This window comes from Typopeltis vanoorti, chromosome 10 (assembly GCF_054136105.1).
Source record: "Typopeltis vanoorti isolate ZY-2024b chromosome 10, IOZ_Tvanoo_1.0, whole genome shotgun sequence".
Classification (NCBI taxonomy): Eukaryota; Metazoa; Arthropoda; class Arachnida; order Uropygi; family Thelyphonidae; genus Typopeltis; species Typopeltis vanoorti.
The window spans coordinates 33,033,398-33,045,609 of NC_143558.1; the positions used below are offsets into that span (position 1 = coordinate 33,033,398).

Sequence of the window (12,212 nt, forward strand, 5' to 3'; positions counted from 1 at the left end):
CACTTTTCTTTAAACTGGAATACTCCACTTCCTGCTGAACAGAGCAACTTCCTATCTCAAATCCATCCCTACATACAACTGTTTCCTGAACCAATATGAAGATACCACCAATAACTTTTTTTTTAATTTGTATGTGTTCTCTCCAGGATAATTTCTGAACATTTTTATATTAAAACATAGTGTTCCTGATATGATCATATGATATGCTGAAACATGCTGTGACTGCCAACAAGAATCACCCTCTTTTCTTTATGTAAGCTGCTACCTCTAATGACCCAAAAAATTCTTCTACTTCTCCCCAATTTTTCAGTTGAAATTACATTTCTGTATTTGAATTTGGATCTCACTCAAGATGTCATCTTCATGTTTAGTGTCAACTACTACAGCTACTTCCTCCTTCTCCTAATCCCTAGTGGCTGAGTAAATCATCTTGTAATTACTATTTAGAAGGATCTTACCTGTTTTGGCATTCTTAGTGTCATTTATACCAATTATGTCAATAAGATACTTATCTAATGCTAACTCTACTTCTTTTCACTAACAGGGTCTTGGACCCATGTTATTTGAATTACAGTGTATTATTATGATTATAATGTGCATGTAGTTTAAGATAACCAACACAGAATGTAATTTGGTCTGTTATATCCTGAACTGCCAGCCCCATCTTTGTTTATTCAACATCCAAATGAATATCATGTCAAAAAGCCAGTTTTCTATATTCTTTCTATATTTCTCCTACAATCATAAATACATTAAAATATCTCTCTGCAGATGTCAGCATAGATTAAACTGTTTTATTTCTTTCAACCTTGACAAGATGGATTACTTAAGGGTTGAAGCTAGATAACCAGAATGAACTTAATTTTTGTCTAGTTATCTAGCTTCAACCCTTAAGTAATCCATCTTGTCAAGGTTGAAAGAAATAAAACAGTTTAATCTATGCTGACATCTGCAGAGAGATATTTTAATGTATTTATGATTCAATGCCCCCCCACCCATTGTCAACATTTTTATATTTTAAAATATTACCTCGTGTGTCTGGATGAATCCAACTAGCTGTACAATGAATTCTTAATGGACATTCATTAAAAACTTTGGAGAAACAAGCTCCCATCTACAAAAAATAAATAAATATAAATAAATAAATAAAAAACAACACACACACACAATGGTATATTATGTATAACACATTTAAATGTCAAATTGCATAAGTGCAGAATGTTTCTTTTCACAAAATTAAAAATTTTCTGCATAATCACAAATTAAAACAAAGATTAGAAGTCATAAAAATATTACATCATCATCATTATTCTGATGTACATGAAAACTGAATGGGAAATTCCAGACTTCAAATTCGGAAAGAAGTTTGATGGGAGAAGAAGTGAAAAATGGAAAGAATATGCAGAGAATCTGTACAAGAAAGATATTAATATTGAAGGAGAATATGAAAGGAGAAAATATGTTGGGGAACTATGATAACAAAAAGTGAGATGATATAGGTAATGACACAGCTGCCCCTATGGAGCTGATGGAGTATTCAGTGGAACTGTATAGAGCAACTGGGACAAAGCAATGAATATATTAAATGAAATCTCTCAACAGATATGGAAGAAAATATTCTGATCTAGAGATCAGAATTATTAATCTCAATTCCAATAAAGAAATAAAAATCAGATCCCAGAGAATGTGAGAATTACAGAACGTTGCTTTAATTTTGCATACAAGTAAAGTTACATTGAAAGTAATCCAAAAGAGACAGGAACTATATACAAATGAAGAAATAATAGAAGAACATGATTTAGGAAGCATTTGACTGTGCTGGTCATAACAGACTATTAGACTACAGAATGTGACAAAAGTAATGTGAATATCTGAGCATCTAATTCTCTTAATTGGATCACCTGCAGTAAAAACACTCTTGAGAAATGAACAGTGTTTACATGGATAAAAAAGGGTGAGCAAGGGGTGTATACTGTCACCCCCCCCCCCTTTCTCTCTCTTTTTTTTTTTTTATAGTGAATATGTTGTGAGAATGGCTGACTTAAAGGCCTGGCAGGAATTAAGATTGAAGTAAGAAAAATAAATGAAGTATGCAGATGATACAACCCAAACAGCAGAAAGTAAGGAAGATCTGAAGTTGTTGATTCTGTTGTTTAAGAGGGAAAGCAAAAAAGTTGGGCTTCATTTAAATATCAGTAAAACAAAAGTGACCACTTCTGGAAACGTGGATGAATTTATTGAGGGAGATAATATAGAGGTGGCTAAAAGTTCCAGAATAAGAAATAATGGTCAATGCAAAGATGAAATTAAAAGGATAGCTATGTGGGAGGAAAAAGATCTGTGTCAAACTTTCGTAAAGCCATGAAAGTTAGAACAATTTAAGCAATAGTCTTTCCAGTGATGCATATGCAAAAGCTGACTCATTCTTCTTCTTATTGTGCTATCTTCTATCGAAGGTCAGCGACCATCTTGGCGAACAAACTGCGGTCTTGTGCTAATCTGAGCAGTTGTGCACTGCTCTTTCCTGTCCACGTCTTGATGTTGTCAAACCATGATATTCTTTTTCTTCCTCTAGTTCCTTTGCCATCAATTCTTCCTACCAAAATAGTTTGGTAGGAATAATTTGGTAGGAAGGCTGACTCATTAAAAGGAAAGAAAACAAACTGATTCATCTAATTATGGATGTCGATGAGACTATTAAGAATCCCAAGGACAGCAAGAACAAAAGAAAGATCAAATGATCCTTGAAAGGACTGCCTATTTTGTAGAAGTTAATATACAAGTATTTGAACATATTATGGGAGCAGATGAATTATTGGAAAAAGCAATTATGTTAGAGAAGGTTGAGATTACCAACATGAAATTACAACTGCCAGCAATAAAGACAAGGCTGATCAGACGGAAAACCTATTTTCATAAGGTCACTGGAAAGTCAGTAACAACTGACTGACATATAACATTGGATCTAGTCAGGTTATTATCAGAATATGGCATCTGCTGTTCAGATAATCACATCTTCTGATAATAGCCAACAAGATCTAATCATGTGTGCAAACATCATAATGCAAAAAAACCAAGTGATTTAGAAATGCATTGGGAGAGCTATAATGCTATGATTATGCACATTTTCATGGGATTTTCTCCTGTCATTATTTTGAAATTTTCAATCATAAGGATATGCATCTGACAAGAAAATGAAAGGTAGTGTGAATAAAACCAAACTGAATAATTCATTAATATAACATATACTAATAGAGTGAGCGTGTCTACCTGTCTAACACAATGCTGCTCACCATGACATCAACATTATGATTTCTCTTTTCAAACACATGAAAACAACATCACAGTCAAATCTGCAATTCCCCTCCAGATGAAAAAAGTGAAATTCCATACTGCTCGTTAGTGAGAAGTATGTACTTCAGCAGAGGATGGGGTAAAGCACTGAATTCCCCCCCCCCCCACACACACACAATGGAGGGAATGAAAAAATAAATATTAAACAGTACAATGGGCTGAATGTATTTTTTCATGCCCACTGAATTTTGAGCCATTTGTTTGTATATTTATCTATTAGTTTGAAATTTGTTTTTGTTTCCAATTAGTAACAGAGAAAAAAGCCAATTTTGTTTTTCATCTGATGTCATGAGATATAACAAGATATATCATATGAAAGCTAATAGGTTGCAATCAAAGTACAAAAACACACAGATCATGGTCAACTGTAAGAGACAATCACAAGTAGGGGCTCATTAAAGACTAAGTCATGGATTGGTTGCCAGCATCTTTTACCATTATACACAATCAGTTTTTGGTTTCTGAGTAGGTGACATACAGTATCACAAACTGGAGAGATAAGGATTACATAATCTAAAAACTATGGTCTAGAGACCAAACATGAAACTTTTTTTTTTCTAGATGCTTCAGGCCAATAAAAGCAGAGGGATGTTGGTAAAATTCATTTACCCAATGCAGCAAAGCATCCATATACCCATGATGGGATTTGAACCTTAAGCCTGTTGGAAAGTGAAGATGCCACACACCCAGCCAACGAAGCTGGAAGACAGTAACTGGATAAATATTCTTCTTTTCAGTTCTTCCTTTGTTACTATCATGAGCAAACATGTCTTAGGTTTGCTTCATCTATCTCAATCTTCTCCTCTAAATATTGTTGAAAATATTCTCTTTTCTCCTGCTTCCCCTCACCCCTAAAATTGCTCTATTTGTTCTTTTCAATCTTCTCCACACTACATATCTCCAAGGCTTCTAATTTGTTATGCACATAGGGAAATTCTTATTTTGGAGTTCAGTATTTGCTTCCTTAAGGTTTTTTTTTTTTTTTTTTTTTAAATATCTGTTGTAGCAGGCAAGCTCCTTTTACCATGAATACTTTATCTGTATTTAATCATGACTTCTTTTATTCATGACTTTAGATTTTACTTCTTCCAGTACTTCTCATTCCTTTGCTTTCTAATTATTGATTACAGCAATAAAGTTGAACAAATGTGAGCAATAAAAGTTAACATTTGATCAACTTTATTGTTGTAATCAATAATTAGAATCTAAATTCTATAATATTCCAGTCAATACCTCATATTTATTATCATTACATAATAATTTAATATTATGTTTACATGATACTTCATCACTGCTAGGTTATTTGCGATTTTGACGGGGGGGAAGGTTTGTTTCCCTTGTTATTTGCAGCTTTTATATATTAACTCTATTGATATTCTATTGTTTTCTTTCTTAGAGCTGTATCCAACATGTCTTCCTTCTGCAAAGATGTTAAAGAGTGCTGGCAAATGTAGTGATGCTGTGAAAAAGTATGACTGAACAAGTCACCTATTTGCGAACTTTTCAGTTTAAACATACACTGAGACAGCCGCATTTTGTTTTTTGTGGACGACCGTCCCCCATTCAATTTCTTAAATAAATTAAAGTCTATAGGCTGTTACATTTGATCAAATGTAACGGCCTAACAGTTACTAAAGTGTATGTTTTGAAATGTAACTTAATGCATTTGTTTTCACGCCAGTTCAGCCTTGAAAATGCTAGATAGTGGCTAGTGAAACTTATTGGCTCTTTGTATATTTTATCATTTATCTTCTGGTCTTTTAATAATAAGAGTTCTTTATTTTAATACATCAGACCAAATATGTACAATTTAAATATTAAAGTCTCCTCAATAATACCTTGTTATATGCTTATTTGAAGTCTATAAAACAAGTGTACAGGTTCTTCTTTCTCCGATTTGTAACCATTTTCCAAGCATTTTTGTTAAATTGTGAATGAAGATATTTATAATTAATAATATTTCATTCATAATTAACAAGACCTACCATATCATAAGCAGGATTTATTTAAATTTATTTTGTTAGTCTCTTGCTTACAAAATGTTATTCATGAATTCCTTTTTAGTTCTGTTAGTTAATTTTAGTTATGTAATTTTTAAATATATTATAGACACGAAAAGCCTCTATATTAAAGTGTCATTTATTTTATTTGCTTTATTCTTTTAATAATAACATTAGAAACTGTAATGTATGTAATTTTAATATATCCAGAAGATTCTTTGTGATATCATTTGATTGGTTGTTGTGAGAAAACATGCAAATTTCTCCTAGTGCGTGTTGGAGCGTGAACTACTATATACGAAAGGAAAAACAAGTTTGATGTGAGCCTAACCGGTGAGAATCAGTTATTAGTGGGGAAAAAAAGAAGGAGTGGATATGAAAACGAAAGTAAGACAGAATCGAATAGGGGAGTATAGAGAACAGTAGCTGGAGACTGGAGGGGAATTTTGACATGCCGAAAAGGGAATTTAAAGGACCAGGAATCACTTGGCAATTTAACTTACCCTTTTCTGAGTTGGATTTTTACCAAAACTTCCTAATGCCTAAGAGTGAAATAGTGCTAGAAATAGGGTAATATGTATAAGAAAAAGAAGAAATAGGTGGATAATTTAAATCAAGTGCATAAAGTTTATATTCTCCCGAGTCTATAAATCAATCGCGAAAATGGAAGATTCTTTTAAGTTTGTGTTACTACAAAGTAAAAGTCAGCAAGGACTTTAAAAATTGTTGTTCGATCTCCTTAAAATGTGATGAAGCTATATTCTGGTAAGATTACCTATACTATACTTAGTGAGAAGTAACGAAAATTAATTCCGTCGAAAGTAAATTGTTCCTAGTTGTTGCATTCAGTGAGTCAAGATTTAATGTGTGATGTGTTAAGACTTTTCCCTCTTTAAGTGACAAGTGCTATTTTATTGAATTAAGTGTCCATTGACTGAACGAGAATATTGAGAAGCATGTTTGTTGTAATTTAGGAATTTCGAACGTACAAGAACTAATTTTGATTAACTGGGCTTAGAGAATTACAAATAAATGTCTGATGGTTCACGGGTTATTCTTTCTGAATATCTTGAACTGATTTGATATTTAAATGTTTTGAGATGTAACCTTGATCATAGTAAGGTTATGATAGAAGTTCTCTGTAATGAGAAGAATAAGATCTGTTAAATATAATCTTTAATTATAAAGTTTAAGCTCAGCTGAGTAGTATACCAGAATCTTAATGAGAGCTTTATATTCGTTTAATTATAATGTCCCTGTTGGAATGCTGTGTTATGATGTAATTTATGCGACACTGCATTAAATAATTTTATTTGAATTGAATCTTGTATTTGTCTGATTGTTTCATTGCACTGCTCATTAAAATAATACGAATCTTAGCGGGAACCCTATGTAGTAAGAATAAAAACCTCGGCCTAAAATTAGCTTATGATAACCTAATACAGTTGAAGGTTAATTTATCTAAATTGCTCTTGCAATTCAGAACATGGAGTGGCACAGTATAATATAAATTTTCTTCATATTCGATCGATATATCAGCCTATAACTAGTTAAATACTAAAGAGAGAGAATTGTAAGACAATAAAACGTAACTGAGAAGAAGTTACGATCAAATATTATCCTACAACTATTTTCTTTGTTTTTGCAATATTGCATTATTATTATTTTATCATCATCAATCATCATCATCATCAAATTCCTGCCATGTACCCTCAAGGGGTGTACAGGATATGACAGTACTACATGAAAAAATTACATCATTACTAACTTCCTATTTACAATTTTCCTCCAAATCAGTCTGTTACTTGTCAAGACTCCAACATTATCAGATCTTATATTTCTATCGTCTAAGGCACTTTGTACCGTATCAATCCACCTATATCTTGGTCTTCCTCTGGGTCGTTTTCCTGCCAACCTGGCAGAGAACACTTGTTTTGCTAATCTTTCCTCTCCCATTCTATTTAAGTGACCATACCATCTGAGATTAGCTCTGCTAACGCATTCCTGGATGCTGACAATGTCAAGTTCTTTCCTAATATCCTCATTTTTAATATGATATTGCCATTGATGCCATCTGTTCATGCCTCTAATCTTTCTCAGGACTCTCATATCTGCAGTCTCTAGTCTTTGGTCAAGTGTTTTACTTCTGACCCAGCTCTCAGATCCATAAGTTAAAATTGGTTCGAACACAGTCTTGTATACAGCTAATAGTGTTCCGACTAATTTCTTTCTTATTCCATATGAATTTATTCAATTGACTTCCCACGATACCAGCTTTGCTGATTCTGTTGTCTATTTCTATATTTAGTTTACCATCTTCAGTAAAAATCGTGCCTAAGTAGCTGAAATGTTTTACTTGTTCCACAGGTTCTCCATTCACAACGCAGTTGACATTTTCAATGATTCTGCCTATTTTCATTGTCTTTGTCTTTTTATTGCTGACCTTCATACCATATCTATTACAACAGCTATTCAATTTAGTCAGAGAATCTTGCAGACTTGTAGCGGATTTATTTAGAAGTATAACATCATCCGCATAAAGCAAAGAGCTGAATAGCTTCTCTCTTGGCACCTTGTCATATGCCTTTTCCAAATCGACAAAACTTAAATACAGATCTTTGTTATATTCCCATGCTTTCTCGACTATTTGTCGTAAAGTGAAGATCTGATCCTGACAGCCTCTATTTGGCCTGAATCCAGCTTGTTCTTCACCAAGCTTTTCTTCCACAATTCTTCTCAACCGTTTCTCAAGTATACTTGCATAGATCTTGCCAGGAACACTGAGTAGGGAAATACCTCTGTAATTCTCACATTCAGTTTTATTTCCCTTTTTATATATGGGTACTATGAGAGCTCTACTCCAATCATCGGGAATTCGTCCCTCTGTCCAGGCTTTCTGAACTATGCAGTGCAGCCACTGTAAGACTCTTATACCACCATACTTCAGCATTTCTGGTCGAATATCATCTACTCCTGCTGCCTTTCCACATTTCAAGCCTTTGATGGCTTTTTTTACTTCAAGTATGGATATGTATTCCTGACTGCATGCCTGGTCAGTGTTTTTTATCACTGTGCTGTCATCACTGCTTGTTTCATTTAGCAGTTTTTCAAAGTAATTACTCCATACTTCAAGGATATCTTTTTCTCCTTTTTTCATTTCACCTTTATCATCTCTAATTCCTTTTACAGCACTCTTTCCTCCATTCCTAAGCTTCTTCAACAACCTCTCCAGAATATTTTGCCACCTTCTTGATATTTATTTTCTATATTCTTGCCAAAGTCCTCCCATGACTTTTGTTTAGCTAGTTTTACACACTGTTTAGCTTTCCCACCCCCCCCCCCCCCCACCCCCCCCCCCCCCCACCCCCCCCCCCCCCCACCCCCCCCCCCCCCCACCCCCCCCCCCCCCCACCCCCCCCCCCCCCCACCCCCCCCCCCCCCCACCCCCCCCCCCCCCCACCCCCCCCCCCCCCCACCCCCCCCCCCCCCCACCCCCCCCCCCCCCCACCCCCCCCCCCCCCCACCCCCCCCCCCCCCCACCCCCCCCCCCCCCCACCCCCCCCCCCCCCCACCCCCCCCCCCCCCCACCCCCCCCCCCCCCCACCCCCCCCCCCCCCCACCCCCCCCCCCCCCCACCCCCCCCCCCCCCCACCCCCCCCCCCCCCCACCCCCCCCCCCCCCCACCCCCCCCCCCCCCCACCCCCCCCCCCCCCCACCCCCCCCCCCCCCCACCCCCCCCCCCCCCCACCCCCCCCCCCCCCCACCCCCCCCCCCCCCCACCCCCCCCCCCCCCCACCCCCCCCCCCCCCCACCCCCCCCCCCCCCCAAATCCAATCATAAATCCACCATCAGCACTGAGACATGCATCCCACTGATTTACAAAACAAATCCCTGCAGAAGAATCCTTTGCTGGATAAACTACCTGCCATGTGTCCTCTTCCATTTCAGTTTTAACATTGTGAGTACCATCTTTAGAACTCATTTTAAACTGAAGGTACAGTTTAAATACAATATACATCCATATTTACATGGATGTGAAGAGTCCAATGAAGTCAGCCACCAGATATTATAGAAAAAATATGGATATGAAGCATATATTTCTGATATATATTATTCATATGGCCATTTCAGTGGTTAATACTATTCAAGCTATGTGAAAACCTTTTCCTGTATAATCTATAAATATGAAATTTGCATTCTCATGAAGAGCAATTTCTTATTAATTCCCTGAACACTTATTTTTGAGAGCTCCATGGTACTAATAGAAAGGCTCTTTAATATCCAATGGTATAGATTATTGGAGATCAGAAAACAAATGGGACATTGATGGATGACTCTGTCAAATTTGCCTTTGGGGACTCTTCAGCTGTAAAATTGCTTGATGTCTTTGACTCTACCTTTTGACTGTGGCAATATCACATTTAACCACAGGTGTCTAATTGGTTCAGGAAAATTATTACCAGTTTGGTCCAAATCATGCACAGCATAGGCAAAATTGATGACTAGTGTCTTTCAGTGTTTTTGATGCATATGTATTTCCATATATTGCTTTCAATCATTGATAAACCTCTACTAATTAATAATGTTCTGCATCTGAGAATGAAATCAGAGCATGCTAATTTTTCTTTGATGTACATGGAAACTGATACACTGTGTTGCCTGATCTTCAAAAAGAATCACATATCTGTTATGCTAAAACTGCTTAAGCCATTGACTAGAACTTTCACTATCTATAAACAGGCTTCTGAATCTGGAAAATGCAATATGCATAAATAGCACACCTCAGGTAATTTCTAGTGAATCACTCCTAGATCAATAATGTCAGTAGAGTAAGATATACAGATATTATCTAAGCAACTTTCTGAATTCATGAAAAATTACAGCGATATCTATTCAAGTCAGATACAAATATAATACAGAATTTCACGAATTCTCTATTATATGTGTGCCATACAAATACGTTATTTTTATTAATGTGATTCTCACCCACAGATTATAAACCTATAGTATATTAGTACTGTATATGTTCTAAAGATTATTTCATGTATTTTATATGTATATTTTTGTATTTCTTTTGTATTATTATTTTTAATATAAAAAAAAACTCCACTCTAGAGACCAAACACTTCAGCCCTCCAGTAAGTAGAGTTGTGGTTCCACACCTGCAAAGAAATTCATCTTCCATCTAAAATATCAATGTATTATTCTATTTATTATTATTATTACTTTTTTTTGTGACAGAATTTGGATACAAAATATAACATAAGAAAGGTGAAAACAGTAATCTAAAAAGATACCTATGAAAAGGCAGGCATAAAGCAGAAACTGACTTCGGTGATGAGAGAAGTCATCAATCTAATTATAGACTGAGAAATTCATCTTCCATCTAAAATATCAATGTATTATTCTATTTATTATTATTATTACTTTTTTTTGTGACAGAATTTGGATACAAAATATAACATAAGAAAGGTGAAAACAGTAATCTAAAAAGATACCTATGAAAAGGCAGGCATAAAGCAGAAACTGACTTCGGTGATGAGAGAAGTCATCAATCTAATTATAGACTGCTAGCATTAAACATTTTTGGAAGAGAACAATATTTTAAAGTAAGGCATTTTTGGGATTTTATAGTATCCCCCACCCCCACAAGTTGTAGAGATAAGAAGTACTGTCTTAAAAGGGTTGTGTGTGTGTGAGAGAGAGTGTGAGTGAGGGAGGAGGAGGGGGGGATAGAAGTCAGACAGACCACATAATGAGAACTTAATATTAGCCTTTTTGTCAAACCAGATCAGATGCTTCAGAGATATCAATAGTAAAGCAGTTGAGATGCCTCAAACTTTTCTATGTCATTAGTTGAAAAATTTATGAATAATAAAAGAAATGCATACTAGCAACTGTGCATCAATCGAGAGGATTGAAGCCAATGTAGAATTGAATGTTAACAATTCTTACCACTACTTTAGAAAGTGCTGAAGTGAGTGAAAGCAGACAGTAATTTGAAAGTAAAGATTTGTTGCTCTTTTTAGGAAAGGTCTGAAAATGAGCTAATTTCCAGTATGAGAGATAGATAGCAGTGGAACAGGAGATCATAAAAAGATATAAACAATACTTCCACCTTAGTATCACCACCTCTGGGTCTGGCTACCACTGATGAGACCTCAATAAAGGTCAAAACCGGTCTGGGTAGTGACCCTTCCCTTAATGCATAGCATTATACATATCCACAAGGAGATGTGCTTTGCATTATGGGATACTGAGGAAAGTGGTGAGAAGTTATACCACCTTTGCAATGAGTTGCCCCAGTCCTGAAAGATACTTCGGGTGGAAATTTTGTTTCCTTACACTTGGATAATGGATTAAACCAAGTATAGACATACCCCAACTTACGCGAATCCAGAGTTACATGGTTTCTTATATGTATGTATTCCCATTCTGCTTCACTACTGGTCGTATGTTTCCAGCACCGGCCACATTCGCCAGTGTCGTACATGCTGTGAACAAGCACTGATATATTTCGCACGTTCTCCATTCATACATGATTTTTATAGTCTACAAACCTTGCGATTGTTTAATGTTATGTTCTTGATACAAATTTTATCACATAAAAAATAATAATGTCATCCAAAAGAAGCAAGTCCGATTCTGATATAGCTAGCAAGAAAAGAAAAACATCGACTTTGGAAACAAAACTCAACATTATTAAGGATTTTGAAGGCAGAATGAAAATTTGTAAGCTAGCAAAGAAGTTCGGTCTACATGAATCCACAGTAAGAACAATCATAAAAGAAAGGGTTACAGATTTTGGAGGACATAGATTCTAACGGGGAACGAATTGTAGCCACAATATTTACATTA

The 12,212-nt window shown here is 35.9% G+C and overlaps 1 protein-coding gene across 1 annotated transcript in view; it reads right to left on the reverse strand.

Annotated features, from left to right (window-relative positions):
* hppy (MAP4K3-like protein hppy) overlaps positions 1-12,212 on the reverse strand; it is a 452,362-nt gene that overhangs the window by 131,531 nt on the left and 308,619 nt on the right. Inside the window, exon 19 of the mRNA XM_090399556.1 lies at positions 1,030-1,114. Within this exon, the coding sequence (XP_090255682.1) occupies positions 1,030-1,114 (85 nt within the window). The remainder of the gene's footprint in view (positions 1-1,029; positions 1,115-12,212) is intronic.